General features: G+C 34.1%; 1 protein-coding gene across 3 annotated transcripts in view; it reads right to left on the reverse strand.

The window, feature by feature from the left end:
• LOC111062208 (gamma-aminobutyric acid type B receptor subunit 2-like) overlaps positions 1–19,916 on the reverse strand; it is a 623,739-nt gene that overhangs the window by 205,907 nt on the left and 397,916 nt on the right. For all 3 annotated transcript variants that reach the window (XM_039431291.1, XM_039431289.1, XM_039431292.1), the window contains exon 6: positions 4,504–4,679. In XM_039431291.1, the coding sequence (XP_039287225.1) occupies positions 4,504–4,679 (176 nt within the window). The remainder of the gene's footprint in view (positions 1–4,503; positions 4,680–19,916) is intronic.

Raw genomic sequence — 19,916 nt, forward strand, 5'->3', positions numbered from 1 at the left:
TTTATGGAGGATTAGTGCACGAAAACAAGAATTAAGTTGGTAACAATGAATGTGGTTAGATTTAGATAAGAATCATTCCAATGGCTACCCTACATTTATGATAAAATCCCAATCTAGAAATCCAAAACAAGAATAATGTTTATCTAAATCATAATTAAATAATCATCGTTTACGAATTCTCATCATTTAATAATAAATAATAGTTCTTTTTTATTGATAATTATTTTTTCAACTGCAAGCAATGAGAAAAGTAGCAAATATACATTATAAAATTCGAATTTTGAGGTTAAATGATTACCGTTTGATATCCATATAAATAAAAAAAACATAAGAATACTACAATAAATATTCTCTGTTGTCTATGTTATTTTTATAAATATTTTTTAGTTTACTTTAAGCATTTTTCTCGGTAATTTGAGCAAAAGTCTTAATTTCTGAATCATGTTTCTGTAGTTCTAAGCTGGATGAAACAAACTTAGGTACGATTCTTCCCGCTAGGTCGCGCGCTTGTCGGTTCAGCCATCTTGCTCCCAATAAGCTGTTGGCGTATATTTTGAATGTGAATTTTTTGTTCTATCTGTATTTTTTCTGATTCTTGAATGAATAAAAATGAGAACTTTGGCTGAGAATTTTCAACCTCAATTTATTTGATTATTAATTTTTATATGAATTAAGGTTGTTATTAATGAGAACAGCATCAAACACACAAACATTTGATGGATTTCAGCCATCATTTTACCCATAATTACCCACTTTTCATATTCAATGGTAACTGTAGGAAAAATAAAATGTGAAATATGTGCGCAAAGTTCCTCTGCTGCACTCAAGAAGCCATTCCGCGTAAACGTTTCTTTCAGTGCAGCAAACTGTCACTTTGCGCACTAGTTGCACAAATAACTATTTCAACTCATTCTTCAAGTTCAGATCAGAGACTCAATCGTGAAAGTTTTATTTCAAAATTTTTGTTATAATAATTTATTTTATATTCCTCTCACGTTTTGAACTGATCAGACCTACAAGAATGAAGTGTTCAAATCAATTTTCAATTCCCAATTCGTGCTATTCATTCATTTATCGTATAAATCACTATAATCATAATGTTATTATGACATTGAAAAAGAACTAGGCTGAGCCTGTACTATTTCTCTCCAAAAATTTCAATAAAATGTTAATGTTGTCCAAAAGTTAAGGTTATGCAATCACACACTGCTTTGTCACTCGATTTTCGGTCCAGGAATGATGATTTGAAAATTTTGAATTTTGAAGGTTTGATATTACTTCGTGATCAAGAATATCTGTGATGTAAGTGCGTAGAAGATAGAAAGTTTATGTCATTATTATTGTCATTTGTTACGTGAAGCCACAAATCTGAGCAGAGCTAAAGTGGCATGTAACATGTCATGAACATTTTTTCTATGCAAAGTGTATGCATCTGTATCAACTCAAAGTGTAAAGGCACTGCAGCATTCCTCCATAGTATAGGGACACGCTTCCACTAGTACATCGGTAATTGAATACAAGAATAGCCTATGACTACTACATAATCTTATTCTTTCAGGTAGACAATTGAAGAGCTTGAGTCACGAATAATATGGCCCTTTTTGTAAAAGTGTCAGTCTATGAGCGGGGTACTGATATACAGCTGAACTCTTTGCTCTTGTGCTATAGCCATGGCAAACTACATTTCCGGAATTTTCTCGGAAATCCAAATAGATTTGAAGGAAATGTAGTTTGCCATGGCTATAGCACAAGAGCAAAGAGTTCAGCTGCATATCAGTACCCCGCTCACAGACTGACACTTTTAGAAAAAGGACCATATTATTTCTGAAGACAAAATCCAGATATATTTGGAGGAAATGTAGTTTTCCATGGCTATATTGGTGAATGGATGAAATGAACACTCCCTTGTCATCAGTAAATTCAAGCAGGAATCTACGACGTATCTATAAGTATTTGTTTTGTAGTGTGTTTAGCTTCCTTCAAACAGTCCCCTGCACTGTATTGATTCTAATAAAGATCTCGAAAAACGTTGAAAACATAAATTTGCTTCAAAATCAATTTGAAATAGAAACTCAGTAGTCTATAACTATATGTGCTGTTGTGAAGGTAATATAAGGATATAGGCCAGATATAGTAACGTGTAGTCTCGGCCAATGAGAGTCGAGCTCGACGTTCATTAGTCATCAGCTAACGGCCAATCGTGGGGCTTCTCCCCAGTGCAAGGATTCTGCTGCTCAATATTTAAGGTGTCAGTTCACTAGGGATTGTAAAAGGTGTGATAACCGAAACTAGAAATTGTTGTAATAAATTACTGGTTCTGGTTCTGACTCCAAGTCATACTTTGATACTTCCATAAACATTCGTCATTCATTCATTATTTATTCTACAAAACACTAGAATCATGATTCAATAATGATCACAGACGGAAAACTGGGCTAAGCTTGTACCATTTCTCTCACAAATTTTGATAAAAAGTTAATGAAAACCAATATTAAGTTATAGAAAAAGACGAATCCTCTTCCAATTTTTGATAATACGTTAATGAAGTCCAATATTAGGTTATAGAGAAACACGAATTCTCTCCTAAATTTTGATAAAAAGTTGATGCTATTAAGAACTATGTAGTTTTATAGGTATTAAATGATTTATCATTAACATAATCTTAATATGTGAAATATGTTTCTTTTAAATATGTGAATATTTCATATTTTGGTGTTAATACTGTGGAATATTTCTTCTATGTTTGGTTTTGAAGCAACTGAATTAAAAAAATCTACGATGTGAAAATAATTATAGATTAAAAATTGTGTAAAGTGAACAACTACGAGACTCAACCCATTTCAGACTATGTGTAACCTTACCTAAATTTGAGAGAGGAATAGCACAAGGTTACCCAATTTTTTCTCTCTTCCATTTTACTTATTGTATGAATAAATAACACTCACTCAATGAAGTTTCATATTAGGTTATGAAATCACACATCCCTGCTTCAACACTCAAAAGTTTCATTATATTTTCAACCCAAGGTTAATATTCAATTGACTAATTAATATATACTCAGACTGGGTGGAGAAACTTGGTTCTGACAGTTCCAGCATTATTGAATCAGTGTCAGAGATACAGTGTGATGTGACATTTCACTCCAACACACACATGGTAAACAGTCATGTTCCAGTACACCTACCCACACACAGAGCCTTTGAAACAGGATAACTAGAGCGTCAATATCAATACTTGAAAGGACAAGACTCTCTTGAGAGGTGGTTGACAGAGATAGATGTAGCGGTGGAGGTGATGGCGGAGATAGAGATAGAGGTAGAGGTGGTTAACAGATCAGGTGACCAAAGAGCATAAGCCACAGATCACATGCTCAGGCTTCGAGTTTCAAGTCTTGGAACTCAGGTCCCATTCACCAAAGACTGCCCCTCTTCTTCATCCATCTTATGGCACAAATATTAGCGATCACCTTCCTATAGTGAGGCCCACGTTATAATTTTAGTGTTTGATTATCAATTGTATTGCTATCCTTCTCTATCATTCAACAAATCAGATAGTACTATCTCTTTCTCGCTTTGTTCTGTTGTCAGATCGTTTTCAACTAGTAGTTCTGTGAACAGTAGACATCACGCAGTATTCTCATCCACAAAAGTACCTGATTGAAACTATAGACCTTATGGAAATACAGCAATAGACTGGCTTCTCCACACATCTGTGAAATCACTTGTCAGCTGATTTATGATGAATAATTCTGGTCTGATTTTTACTCTAATATTGGCGTAAGGAGGAGGCTCCTTTTTCCTTTTATATTATCCTTGAAATGCAAAATTTCCAAAAACCTTGTATATACGTCGACGCGCAGTTGAAAAAGGAACATACCTGTCAAATTTCATGAAAATCTACTAACGTGATTCGCCGTAAATGTGCAACATAAAAACATAAGAACTTATAAACATATGAACATTTAAACATTAAGAGATATGCCAAACCGCCGACTTGAATCTTAGACCTCACTTCGCTCGGTCAACAATGTAGAAATATAATCACAAATATTTTATCTTGATTATAAACACATTTTTTATGTATTTGAACACGACATGCAGTCAATTAATAAGTAAATATTGAAAACTCTTACTTACTGACTGAAGTACTTTCAAAGTAGGTTTCACCTTCACAACTATTTCCAGGAATTGAAAAATATGATACCTGTAGATTTTGAATGATCTCTACAATAATAAAACAAGCTTTCATACACGACAATGAACGTATTACATCAGATATACTGGTATCTTTATATAGATAGTGAAATAATAGTGTTGAATAATTGTTATGGAATAATGTAAACTTCAAAATCTCAAGAAAGTAATGATAAGTTTCAATATTTCATAGGATATATTAATATCAGCTATCCTCTATATAAATACTCGTCCCGTAGATAGTTGAATAATAATCATGCAAATGTAGGATTCCAGATTTAAAGAGAATGAGTATGATTTAATTACTCACTTATGAGCCTCGCAGAAAATGTGCCTGGCCCAGGACTCGTTGAAGTTGCCGAGTATGATGCGGACATCTTTGTCTTTGAGCTTTTTGATGGCCGTTTTCACTTCGTTGGCAAAACTTTGCGACTCCACAACGGAGAAATCAAATTGATCCAGGTCAGCTACTAAGCGATTGTGAGCCTGAAATCAATAAAAAATCAATAGATGAATCATATTGATCAAGTTCGGCTATTAAGTGGCTATGAGCCTGAAATCAATAAATAAATCACATTGATTCAATTTGGCTACTAAGCAGTTATGAGCCGGAAATAAATGGATAAAGCAATCAATCAATTCATTCGATTCAATCGATTCCAAATCACAGTGTTATTCGTGATAGGAGAGTCATCGAAGAATTCGAAATAAATGGGCCAAAAGAATATGGGCCAACGTGATATGTCTGTTGATACAAATAATTCGAATGACAACATCAACAGCATTAAGAAGTCATATCACTTCTAGAATGGATCATGGAGATAGAAAATTGATTTCAATTCACAGTGTCATCCTATACTATTAAACGAGCAATTTCTGTTTATATGTTCAGATGTTTAGATGTTTGGATGTTAAAATTTTTTTATACATATTTTTGAAATGTTCTTCTCCGATTTGGTTCACGTGAAATAGATCAGGATTAAAATTTAACAGGCTTTTGTGCAACCGGGCCTTTGTTGTGAGGGAAAATTTTTGCATTCCTCTTGGAATTGAACCCAATTTACTGTGATTGAACTGTTCTGTATGAACTATGAATGTTATTATAATTTCTTCTTTCATAATAAATTTGTTATGCTTTTGTACTCCAGAGCGAAGAGTATAGAATGTAATTCACGCTCCTATAGTGAGGTCCACGTTATAATGGCAGTGTTGTTCAGCAATGGTATTGCTATCCTTGTCTATCATTCAACAAAGCGGATAGCGCTATCTCTTTCTCGCTTTGCTCTGCTGCCAGATCGTCTTTCGACAATGGAGAATTAATAATTGATTCACATATTGGTTATTTCGAACGAGAATGAACAGTTTATTACATCAATAAACCCGTATCAAATACATTCTATAAAAGGCATTGACAAGAAAGAGGATTGGCAACGTTGTTCTCCTATGTTCCTCCACTGTCATTATAAAGTGGACCTCACTAAACATAATTCGCATGAATTACATTCTTTACTCCCTGGTTATTTGATATCATTCTAGAAAAAGCTGAAGAAATACGAGACTCTAGTGAACTTCGTATGTTTTGAATCAACTTTCTTCGGAACAAGATAAATACAATAAATCCTATTATATTAAGCGAGCAATGTCTGTATTTTTGTTTATATTTTTCTATTTCCATATCTGGTTATCTGGCTATCCGGTCATATGGTTATTTATGTTCAACGGATCTTGAAAACGGCTCTAACGATTCTCACAAAATCTGGAATATAGTAGGTTTATGATATCAAAATTCGATTGCACTAGGTCTCATTCCTGGGAAAACTCGCTGAAGGACATGAAAAGGATAATTCATCCTTGGAAAAACAGATAATGATTTCGTCGTCTGTCGACAACAGAAGATGCGTGTGCCTTTGTGAGAGATCAGCTGTCTAATCAATTAGCTTACCGTATATCGCGAGAAATCTAGAAATTTTAATTGACTCGATCAAAATACAGTAATCTGATTTCTTGACATGAGATGGTATCTTTATAATAAGAGAGAGTAGGGTTGTGTTTGTTCGTGTGTTCGTTTGTTCGCATCAAACAAAACATGTCAACTTGTGGATTGCATACCGGAAAAACGGGAATGATTTAGATCTCCAAATTTTGCACATAGATTCTAAAAATATCAATCTCTTGCACCTCGAAGCCCAAATTTCAATTTTCCTTCCAGAATAAATGTTTAAATTTCATTGATGGTACATTCGATTTCATTAAAAATAACCAAATCATATGATCGAAATAGAACTGGCTTGAACACGTATACAAGAGTGTAAAGGATAGGAGAATTATGTTTGACGCATCATCACATCTGAACTGCTGGACTGATTTACTTGAAATGTTGCATATAAATTCTTAAAGAACCGAGGATTCTTATAGGCCTAATTCTTCTAGATTTCATTACGTCAAGTTTTCAGTTTTTCAAGTTTTAAAATAGACACTTGCGAAGCACGGGTTACCTGCTAGAATAAAATATACAAAGTTAATCATTATTTTACAGTTCTAAGTGATTAGTAAGTGTTATTTTGTTATTCAATCTGGTATGTAAACAATCAAAGTTAGAACTTTTATGTTTTCGAATATTTAGACTGAAAATTTCACCTGATTTCATGTGTATGGAACATAACCTACTTTTTGGAATATTTATATTGTATAAATCAAAATTCGGGGAAATAACAGTTTTGGGCTGTGCCTGTTTGTCCTTCCCCAATCATTTTGAAGAATTGGGTTTATCAATAAATGAATAACGAGCAAAGTTCTGTGCCCCGATATTGTTTTTTGAACAGAAGTACTCATCAGTATAAACAACTACATTATCTATTAAAAAAACTGGAGCTATAAGGGTCTATTTTTCAAACAATAAAGAATTTATTCAAGAATTTCCTTGTTTTTTGAACAGGAGTACTCATCAGTATAACAACTACATTACTTATTTGAAGCTAAAGCTTCAAGGAATTATTTTTAACGCAATAAAGAAGTTGCATAAAAACTCTGCAACAAAGCTTGGAATTCCCTTGGTGAGTGTTATAAAGTAGCAGAATACAAGTAGTTATTCTCAGCATTATTTTAGTTCAATATTCACGTTGTTTTCTTCACAAAACGTAACTCTCAGTGTTATAGAGCAGCAGATAATAATAGAAGTTATTACAAGCTTCCATTATACTAGTTGCTCATCCACGTTGCTTCTTTTCCACGACACTCAACTTATTCTCAAGACGACATGAAGCTATTATCAGTTCCAGGAAATCCGAGAGCTTACTTATATTGCACTTAGAGGGTACATTGCGATTTAAGGTGGAGGAGTGGGTGAGAGAGAGTGAGTAAGATAGTGGGTGAGAGAGTGGGTGGGTGAGTGAGTGAGGGAATGAGTGAGAGACTAATCGAAGTGAAGGAGAAGAAGAAAGAAAATGAGTGAGTGTGTGATTGAGAGTATGTAGGAGTGAGTGAGTAAGTTAATGAGTGAAAGAGTAGGTGAGTGAGAGAGTGAGTAAGTGAGTGAGTGGAAAAGTAGGTGAGTGAGAGAGTGAATGAGAGATTAGAGAGGGTTAAGAAGAGAGAGAGAGAGTAAATGGAAATGGGATGAATGAGGGAATGTGGGAGTGAGTGAGTAAGTGTGTTAGGGAGTGGGTGAGTGAGAGAATAAGTGGGGGACGGAGAGAGTGAGTGTGGGAGGGAGTGAAGGAGTGAGTGAGTGAGAGAGTGGAGAATTGATTTGATTGATTGATTGATTGATTGATTGAGTACTTTATTTATGTAGATTACAATATATACTGGCTTATACACTTATATACAATAGCTTACAATACAGCAAAATTATAGATGAATTTACATAATATAGACTAAGAAAATAATTATTGAACTGTATATGATATGAAAAAGCAGTTTGTAATATAATAACTATAGATAATAATCATATTGTTATGCATCTACATAAATTGGCGGAGCTTTGGACATATCAATGTCCATTCTTCGGAAAGAATATTAAAAATATCCTCCCCACTAACTCTCTACCAAAACGTTAATTTCGTTATTTAAACTAAGGATTTATTTATTAATGGAAATATTGTAAAAGTTTTAATCAATATGAATATTAAAGAGAAAAAAAAACAGAAAATTGATAGAGTAAAATAATTATATAGGTAGATCAAATAATTGATTAATAAAATGAAGTAGGCTGAAAGTAGATCAGGGTTATCAACTTTCAGTAATATACAGCATTATGCAGTGGATAATTGAAATAAACATGAGTTTATATAATATATATATATATATATATATACAATTCGTTCTATAACATGGTTTAAAGGTTTGTATTTGTGGGATGGGTGGGGGATGGATGTCATGTGATCGTTCTAGGGCCGGACAGTTTCAGTCATTTGTTCCAAAAGATGTTTTTTTAAAGTTAGGATGAAGCTCGCTCGGCTCTCGATGGACCTGATAGAAACAGGAAGTGCATTCCATGCACGACAGGCACTGACTAAGAAGGATTTTGTGAAAATAGTAGTTCGATGATTGGGTATCCTTAAAGTACTTTCTCCGGTTCTAGTATGTGAAGCATCTATCCTCCTACCTTCAGAGACAAATTTGAAATCATCTTTAAAATAGTTCGGATTACCGTATATCAAGATATCTCTAACAAGCTTGACTATTCGAAAAAGCCTCTGATCGGGAAGCTTTAATGTTGAACTAGCAATGTGGGCTGGGGTGATATGATCATGGCGTTGGAGAGAGTAGACGAAACGTAGACAATAATTTTGGCAACGCTGTAGTTTATCATTCAGAGTGACTTGCATATCGTTAAGAACAGAATTACAATACATTAAATGTGGGAAGATGAGAGATTGAACCAATAATAATTTAATGTTTCTAGGGAGGATATCGTGCATTTTCTTCAATGCATGCATGGCTGAGAATACCTTTTTACAAGTTTTGTTCACTTGTTCTGACCAGTCAAGAGTATTATTCATAATAATGCCTAAATTTTTAACTGAGCTACAGTAAGGAATGTCATTACCGTCTACACTTATTTTGTGAATCGATTCAAGGTCAATATTGTTTATAAGACGAGAATATCCAATTATAATGGGTTGTGTTTTGATGGGATTAAGCTTAAGGCCATTTTTCTTTGTCCATTCCACTATCGAATTGATATCCTGATTCATTATTCCAACTGTTTCATTAATTTTTGTTATGGGACAGCTTAAATAGATTTGAAGGTCGTCTGCATAAGTATGGAAACTGGAGAATTTGATAATGGAAGAAAGGTCATTAGCATACAAAGTGAAGAGGAGAGGGCCTAAAATGAACCTTGTGGTACTCCATGCATAACGTTTTTCCAAGTTGACTTTTTGTCACCGACAGATACACATTGTTTCCTACCTAATAGATAGGATTTAAACCAAACTAACGAGTTGTGACTGAAACCAAGAATAGCCAACTTATTCAGAAGGACTGTATGATCAACAGTATCGAATGCTTTAGAAAAATCAAATAGGGTGAGGATGGTGCATTTTCTTTGGTCCATAGCTAACCTTATATCATCAGTGACACGAAGCAGAGCTGTCTCAGTTGAATGGAATTTTCTAAAGCCTGATTGAAAGTTATGAAGCTTACTATTGTTGTCTAGAAATTTTACAACTTGAGCATGAATGAGTCTTTCTAGCACTTTGGACAATGCAGGTAAAATACTGATTGGTCTAAAATCCTCAACTTTATTGGGTGATGGAACTTTATTTAGAGGGCGAACCAGAGCAAACTTCCAGTTTTCAGGGAAAATGCCTTCTTCAAGTGACTTGTTGAAAATGTATGTAATGGTTGGTAAAACAGCAAATAACATCTTCTTGATAAATTTAATAGGAATTTTGTCTACACCCATAGCATTACTATGAATACGTTGAATTGCTCTGAAAGTGTCTTCTTCTGAGATTGGATGGAAATGAAATTGATCAGTGATTGGTAAATCTAAGTTTGTAACCTGCTCTTCAAGATCATCAATGTGATTAGCAATGACAACTTCGTCGCGTTGGTTAGAGTGTGAAACGAAATGGTCATTTATATTATTCAATGGTAAGTCAATTTGTGGATTCGATTTCTCTTTGCCAAGCCCGAATTCTTTTATTCCCTGCCAAAGTGATTTAGAGTCTTGTCTATTGTTTGTCATAAACGAATTCAAGTACCTAATCTTTGAGTTCCGTAATTCCTGTTTAACCCTATTTCTAAGGCTCCTATACTCTATCAATTCTCGAAAGTCTTGACCATGTCATCAACTGAGGGTAATGCTTCAATTTGATGCCATGGAGTCTGAGCCACATCAGTCAGGAAGGCGGCTTCATCAAAGTTTTTGAAGTCTCTATAAGTGATAATTTTCTGTTCTGGCTTGGGTATCTTATTGGAAAGTACACAGTAGATCAAATCATGTCTAGAAATAGCTGGGACTGAGATTTGGCCTGCTTGAACAACCTCATTGGGATCACTAACAATGAGAAGGTCAATGAGTGTGTCTGATTCATTAGTATGATGAGTTGGATCGAGAGGTAAAATAGTCATGTTTAGGCATTGGAAAATTGTAGTCAGTTGAAAGTAGTCAAAGTTACGATTTGTCATGTTCAAGTCGGTGTTCATATCCCCCATAACTAGTATACGGTTATAACAAGGCATAAGAGAAAGCAAGGCACTTTCGAAGTCTGTGAAATGACCTATTTTTGGTGGGCGATAACAGATACCAACGAGTAATTTATCAGTACTAGATAAGGATAATTCAAGTAGCATAAACTCTGGTCTGGAACAATACTCTTGTTTAGATGTGATTAAAACTTTTGTTTTGATACCTTCTTTCACATAAATTGCTACACCCCCACAAGCTTTATTTAATCTATCATTCCGGAAGAGAGAGAGTGTGAGAGTGAATGAGAGAGTGTGGGAGTGAGTTAGTGAGTGAGTGAGAGAGTAGGTGAGTGAGAGAATAAGTGAGGGTGGAAGGGAGGTAGTGAGGGAGTGAGAGATTAGAGAGAGTAGAGAAGAGATAGTGAGGGAGTAAATGGGTGAGTGTATGAGTGAGAGAATGTGGGAGTGAGTGGGTGAGTGAGTGACTGAGAGAGTGAGTGTGAGAGTAAGAGAGTGAGAGAGGGAATGAGAGAGTTGGTGAGTGAGTGAGTGCGTGAGTCAGTGAGGGAGGGAGTGAGTAAGAGACTGAGAAAGTAAGTGTGGGAGTGAGTGAAATTAATTGATTGATTGAATATATATGCCTATCTTAGAGCGGAGTTAGGACTCCCGGTCCTCTCTGCCACACAACCCTTCACAAAATAAGAGAAAATTCACATAAGAATACAAAAACATAATTATATCACATATTATGTAATAAGATTACATAATATTAATGGAGATCAATAAAAATTTTTATAAAATACAATTACATATATAATAAAAGAGAAAGAGAAAGATTGATTGATTGATTGAGTACTTTATTTATGTAGATTACAATATATACTGACTTTCACACCTAGATACCATAGCATACAATACAGCAGAATTATAGATGAATTTACAATAATATAGACTAAGAAAATAATTATTGAACTGCATATGATATGCAAAAAGCATTTGGTAATAGCTATAGATAATATTGTTATGCATCTACATAAATTGGCGGAACTTTGGACATATCAATGTCCATTCTTTGGAAAGGATATTGAAAATATCCCTCTCATGTGCCGAGCACTATTTTTAATTCAGGCCTTTTCCCAAGTTATAATAGTAAATTTAATACGCAATAGACTAGAGCCATTATTGTAAGTGAGTTAGCGAAATAAATTATTTTCTCTCTCTCTATTATGAACGGCCATGACTTCGAGTTTCCCATGATAGATATTTAAAAATTGTGGCTCCAAGTCGTCGAGGAATGTAGATTATGGAATTATCTCTAAAACTTAGCCTTCCTGTCGCGACATAGAGTGCGATAAGTTGGAAAACAGCAAGCATTGAAATTATAACAAACTACCGATTTTGCAGTTACTATTTGGTCCAAAGGCTCTAGAAGCCACGCGACGATTGGTCAAATTGATTCCCTTCGCCCAATAGGAGACCTGTTTATAAATACAGTAGTGGGGGGATTACCCAGCCGAAAGACCAGATTACGTTTCGGAGGACACTTTGCTAGGAGCACTACGAGAGTAAAGATGTAGTCATTATGTTTCGCCCTTTTTGGGCAGGTTTACAAGTTTATATCATTAGTTAATGTAGGAGCTAGTTTTATTTTTATTAAAGTTTAAATTTTCCAGTAGTGCCATGTCCTGAAAAGTTTAATTGTGTTCTTCATCATGTACGAATAATTGTTTCTTCAAATAACCGCTAGGGTACGTAAAATAAGGTTAAAATATAATTTAGGGAATTTAATTGATTGAAACTTCCATGAGAGTATTGTATGAACAAAGCCTGTTATTTTTCAAGTTGATAATATTGATTGAGAATAATCCTTTTGATTTTATTAGTGATGGAAGATAATTATAATTTTTTTTTCTAAAGAAGTATAGAAAGTTTTCAGTTACGTTACATTTGAGTTATTGTTTCTGGAGATATATTATCGTAGAGTATTGCTGAAAGTCAGGAAGATAGCCTTTAAATTGGAATGACATTTTTAAGATTATGTTCATATTGAGTTTAAGACTCAATTTTATATTTTTCTGACTGTGTCTTCTCATGGCGTTAAGGCTTTTAACTGAACGCTAATTTATTAAATTATAACAGAACTTTTGAATTATTTGTGAAGGAAGATCCATTAATTCTGATACAAAGAATCAGTAGTTTAAAGATAAAAATCTATATAAAATGAGGATTCAAATAGAATGAGAGAATTTAATTAATTGTAATCAATAGATAACTCCTGTTTAAGCTTTTGATGAATTGTAGAAATTAGAAATAGTTAGAAATTAATGCTGTAATACATTTATTTACAGCGGTTCATGTGTGTCCCCAAACCAACTTCATGTACTACCCCTTTGGTTCCGCAACTTTATGTAACACCGCTTCAAGACACCCGTTCAGACGACAGGTCTAGGGACGTAAGAGGACGTCGCCGTCAAGCCAAATTCAACCGGTAAAAGTTCACCGCCAAAAACAAGGTACTGTTACCCCGACGATAAAGTAACGTACAGTCCAACGAAAGTGCAGTGTAGTGAAACAAATGTTCATTCGAGAATGTCAATCAAAAGTGGGGATTCAAAATTATTATGAAATGGGTTATATGGGTTACTATCGACGAAATTTGGGTTCAACGGGCTTTTCTTTCTTGAGTAATTTCATTTTGAAATTAATTTGCTATTTTATGACTCATATTGTTTGGTTTTGTGACGTATTGCTATCTAAACGAAGGATAGTAATGCGCCCCCGAATCAGATGAAGAATGTCAACAAAGTAACATGAAATCGTTGTTTCTGTTGTTCGCTTTTAGTTGCCAATGTTTATTGGAACTGTTTGTATTTTTCAATTATTTCAAATTGTAGTGTTATTCTATAGTATAAACCTATTAAATCAGGCATGGCAAGATTAATTGAAGTTTTCTTGACTCTAGCCCGTTCACCTGCATGAATTAGGTATAGACTCAGGTATTTTCTAGATGTGTCTGCCTATTTCTAAATTCTAAATTTTATTCAAAATTATCTTCTTTATCATTTTTTGAAAAGGTCAGGCACACTCACTAACTCTCTACCAAGAGAGAGAGAGAAAGAAAGTGAAGGAGTGAGAGAGGGAATGAGAGAGTTGGTGAGTGAGTGAGTGCGAGAGTAAGTGAGGGAGGGAGTGAGTGAGAGACTGTGAAAGTAAGTGTGGGAGTGAGTGAGTGAGAGAAAGTGTGAGAGAGCGAGTGGGTGAGAGAGATTGAGAGAGTGAGTGTGCGTAGGTTTTGAATCACAGCCGTCAGTGCACACTCCAAATAATGCGCCTTCAGACTGAGATAATCCCTTGCTTTAGAAAAAAGCTTCTGGAAGAGTACAAATATAGAAGAGACAGATTTTGTCGTCCAGTGAGACAGGCTACGGAATTAGGCTTTCTCGAGGAAAAATATGAGGAAAATTACTTGTGTAGACATAAGTAGTTCTGAGAAAAACTGGGTGGATGCCGTTATCCGATCATCGAGTTCCCAGTTTTGGAAAATCCTCGACTTCTACATTCTTCATTTTCTGAAAAACTCAGATTTTTGCTTGGTCGTTCACGCACGGTATTGTACAAATCATCAGCATGCCTATTGAGGTCCAAGTTTTTATGGCAGTGGAGGAAGATAAGGGAACAACATTGTCAACTCTCTGCCTTGCCACTGCCTTCTATAGAGGATAGCTGATACTGGTATATCTGATGTGATATTAACTGTTCATCCTTGTTGAAAATAATCAACCATTTTTTACTAGTCAATAAAACATATTTTTTCCTCCACCTCCTGTTGAAAGTGCTTACTTTACTCCCTGGAACATAATACTAAAATGTCACTTTTTCGCTCTCGGGCGGAAAAAACAGGAAAACTCGCTAGAGCGTAAAGTAACTCAATTTAAATAACATGGGAATCATCTCTATTTTAAAAACGTACATTTGAAATAGGTTAGAAGGTCTAAGCTCAGATGAGGAAGCATATAAAGTAGTCATTTTCCAACTGAATTCAATACCTCAACCAGACATTTGATCAATTATATGAAATTTATGTTTGTATGCTATAGTATATTTCGCACCTAGGGCCGAAAATGAGACTTTTCCGGCTCGAGATCGGTTTTCAAGTCCGAGGCCGTAGGCCGAGAACTAGAAAAGATTGAGAGCTGGAAAAACATTATTGCCTGTGGTGCAGATGCTATTTTTCGCCACACAGAAGAAATAAAACAATATAAATATATGAGAATAATTGTTTATTAGGCACTTCCAAAAGCAAAACTAGAAGGTCATAGCTCTAGCAAATCTGAGGTCTGAATATCAGGAAATTTTCCAAGTATTTTTATTTTTTATTCTGATTTGTCTAAATAACCTAAAATATTATGTTCAATTATTATGTTTTAATGTGATCGGTTGAGTTTATACTTTGAAATTCTTTCAAATGACAATGAGATGATATTATTATAAATGATTTGATTCTTAAATATTAAACACAAATAAGGAAAAGTTTTTTGATCAGCTGTTTTAGCACACTTTAAATTTGGCCAATCTGAATGTCAACGTCAACAATGCTTGTTGTCGTCGACTCTGTAGAATTCTAGGTTAGAAGTTCTATCTTATTCTAAAAATCGAATTTGAATGGTTTATAATATATCTTATCTGTATTTCATTCATCTAAATAAAATGATAGTATCTTATGGCTGAATACTGTATTTAATTCTGGAAGCATAAACTGATTTCGTTTCATAAACTATTTGTAAAATTGTTCAGCACCAAGGATTTGCCCAAGTAGTTCCAAAATTATCCACCAGGTTTCGTGATAAACGCAGTATATTAACGCGGAGGTTAGATTCAATTATACTCTGAAAATTGAATTTGAATAATTCATAATATCTTATTTGTATTTCATTCATCCAGATAAAATGATAGTATCTCATTGCAAAATACTTTATTCAATTCTAGAAGCTGATTCCGTTTCATAACTTATTTTGTAAACACGTTCACATCGAATCAGAATCCGCTGACATCAAGGTTATTTTACAGCCCTGGGGCCGTAAAAATTTTACCGGTCTGGTCAGAGAACAATCATTTTTGGCCTCCATATGACGCACAAAAACCAGCTCATTACATCCAAGTGGGGCGAAAAAATTATTACAAACTTCATATTACTATACTGAAAAAATGTATACATTTTTTTATTCATGTTATTCATAGAACCAGCCAACGAATATCACTCATTAACTTATCAAATTTGAAACGGGAACTTCATCATAGCTGTAGTTGTGGCGGCCATTGTTGTTACAACTTCTGCCGGCAGATAGCGTACAGCGCTGTCGACGGACAACTGTGATTACAAGCCAGCTGTTTCTGTTTACTTTATAGATTAAGTTGTAACACATTTCTTGGTCACGTAAGTTTTTAAAAATTATTTTTCCTCCACCTACTGTCTAAAGTACTTACTTTACTCCCTGAAACATAATACTAAAGTGTCACTTTTTCGCTCTAGGTAGTAAAAAACAGAAAAACTCCCTAGGGAGTAAAAGTGACTCCATTTAAATAACATGGGAAGCATCTCTATTTTAAAAACTTCATGGTAATAGGTTAGAAGGTCTAAGCTCAGATGAGAAAGCATAATAGAGGTGTCTGTCATTGAGTCAACTGAATTCAATACCACAACCAGAAATTTGATCAACTCATGAAATATATGTTTGTATGATATTATATTCTTAATATTAGTAGACAATAAAAATTTATACAATTTTTAAAATATTTTATTCTATTCAAAATACCAGCCAACAAATATTTTTGATCTGCATTCTGCAATTCAAACCTGAACCGCGTGATCTGGAGTCAGCCATTTTTGGTAGCCCAGCTGATATGATTGTTACAACTTTGGCCGATAGATAGCGCAATCAGCAGTGCCTATCAGACGACCGGTTTTTAGGTTTTAGATTTTAGGTTATGTTGTTAGGAAACATTGTCACCAATACATAAGTTATTAGAATGATTTTATTTGCAGTTTCTTTAAAAAAATGTAGATGGAGGAAAAATGTTGTGTACATCACAAGCGAAAAATACTTTTTCTCCCTCAGGAAAATTGTTGCCTTTGGCTTCGCCTCGGGCTTCAAACTTTTTCCCTCAGGGAGAAAAAGTCGTACTTTTCACTCTAGATATACAAATAACTATTATTTGCAGTTTTTATAAAAATGTAGGTGGAGGAAAAATGTTGTGTATATCACGAGTGAAAATGTTTTTCTCCCTCAGGAAAATTGTTGCCATCGGCTTCGCCTCGGGCTTCTAACTTTACAAACGGGAGAAAAAACAGTACTTTTCACTCAAATAACTATATAATGGTCGAATAGGTCTTCACATTTACAGTGACAGTTACAGTCACAGTCACAGTTACAGTTTAACTTTCACTATAACTGTAACTGTCACTGTCACTGACAGTCACTCACTATTGTGAGGTCCACGTCATAATGGCAGTATTTGGTTAGAATTAGTGTTGCTATCCTTGTCTATCATTCCAGCAGATGGCGCTATCCATTCCTAGATACCCAATGTTGCCAAATCGTTCTCAATATGATGTAAGAGTATAATCAATTGATTGAAGTGTAATCACAAACTCCCCAACCACACTGAAAACAATAAATAATTTCAAATACAATCTACAATTATCGATCTACAATTACACAAGAATCTACAAAAATACGATCTACAATTTGAAAAAAAAAATGGAGAATCACTTCTGAATGGTACGAGACAGCTTAAAAAAGTGTCAAGTTATTCAGTCAAAGTTTTTACAAGAAATAATTTCCTTTCCTCTAGAAGCTCAATACAATTCATATTCCGTTAGCTTGATGTTCTCTCTTTATAAGCAACACTCTTATCTGATTTTTGAGATACTTAGAAGGAATTCTTTCTCCATCTACTTGAAAAGAGTTCTCTCTCCATCTTCTTGGAAAAACATTCCATTCCACTGAATGGCATCAGAATAATCTTGAAACGAGATTCTTGGAGATTCAACATTGAATTCTAAAAGAATATTCTTTTGAATGACTAATCCAATCAGGTTCCACATGAAATTTTCTCTCATCCTTTTCATCCTTCCATCCTTTTCGTCATTTTCCAGTTCCTGAAGCCAAAATTCTTCATGAAGTTTCACAGTAAATTGAATCTTGAATGACTAACTCATCAGATTCATTCGCTGATGCAGTGGAAGGCACTGATAGCATCTGAAAGTTTGATTTAATATTCATAAAATTCAGCATTGAAAAATAAAGTCGAAACAGATAAGTTGAGACTATCATTATCAAACACTATTAATTTTAGCATATCTACCGAGTACCGAAATAGGTACCGAAAAATACACTTGGTATTATAAAATATTATATATAATATATAACACTTGGTATTATATATATAAAAAAATGCTTGGCACAGTAGGCTACATGTAGTTTATTCTTCAATGTTTCAAACAGAATAATAATTATTCTGTTTGAAACATTGATAACACAACAATTATTGTTGATGTTATTAATATTGAATTATTTAGTCTGTCGTCTGTCTGGAGTCTGTGCCTGACCTTTTTAAAAGATGATAAAGAAGATAATTTTGAATAAAATTTAGAATTTAGAAATAGGCCGACACATCTAGAAAACACCTGAGTCTATACCTAATTCATGCAGGTGAACGGGCTAGAGTCAAGAAAACTTCAATTAATCCTGCCATGCCTGATTTAATAGGTTTCTACTATAGAATAACACTACAATTTGAAATAATTGAAAAATACAAACACCTTCAATAAACATTGGCAACTAAAATCGAACAACAGAAACAACAAGTTACTTTGTTGACATTCTTCATCTGATTCGGGGGCGCATTACTATCCCCGTTTAGATAGCAATACGTCTCAAAACCAAACAATATCAGTCATAAAACAACAAATTAATTTCAACATGAAATTACTCAAGAAAGGAAAGCCCGTTGAACCCAAATTTCGTCGATAGTAACTCATATAACCCATTTCATAATAATTTTGAATCCCCACTTTTGATTGACATTCTCAAATGAACGTTTGTTTCACTACACTGCACTTTCGTTGGTCTGTACGTTGCTTTATCGTCGGGGTTACAGTACCTTGTTTTTGGCGGTGAACTTTTACCGGTTGAATTTGGCTTGACGGCGACGTCCTCTTACGTCCCTAGACCTGTCGTCTGAACGGGTGTCTTGAAGCGGTGTTACATAAAGTTGCGGAACCAAAGGGGTGGTAGTACAAGAAGTTGGTTTGGGGACACACATGAACCGCTGTAAATAAATGTATTACAGCATTAATTTCTAACTCTTCCTACAATTCATTAAAAGCTAAAACAGGAGTTATCTATTGATTACAATTAATTAAATTCTCTCATTCTATTTGAATCCTCATTTTATATAGATTTTTATCTTTAAACTACTGATTCTTTGTATCAGAATTAATGGATCTTTCTTCACAAATAATTCAAAAGTTCTGTTATAATTTAATAAATTAGCGTTCAGTTAAAAGCCTCAACGCCATGAGAAAACACAGTCAGAAAAATATAAAATTGAGTCTTAAACTCATTATGAACATAATCTTAAAAATTTCATTCCAATTTAAAGGCTATCTTCCTGACTTTCAGCAATACTCTACGATAATATATCTCCAGAAACAATAACTCAAATGTAATGTAACTGAAAACTTTCTATACTTCTTTAGAAAAAAAATTATAATTATCTTTCATCACTAATAAAATCAAAAGGATTATTCTCAATCAATATTATTTACTTGAAAAATAACAGGCTTTGTTAATACAATACTCTTATGGAAGTTTCAATCAATTAAATTCCCTAAATTATATTTTAACCTTATTTTACGTACCTTACCGGTTATTTGAAGAAACAATTATTCGTACATGATGAAGAAACACAATTAAACTTTTCAGGACATGGCACTACTAGAAAATTTAAACTTTAATGAAAATAAAACTAGCTCCTACATTAACTAATGATATACTTGTAAACCTGCCCAAAAAGGGCGAA

The sequence above is a fragment of the Nilaparvata lugens genome, chromosome 6, assembly GCF_014356525.2.
Source record: "Nilaparvata lugens isolate BPH chromosome 6, ASM1435652v1, whole genome shotgun sequence".
Classification (NCBI taxonomy): domain Eukaryota; kingdom Metazoa; phylum Arthropoda; class Insecta; order Hemiptera; family Delphacidae; genus Nilaparvata; species Nilaparvata lugens.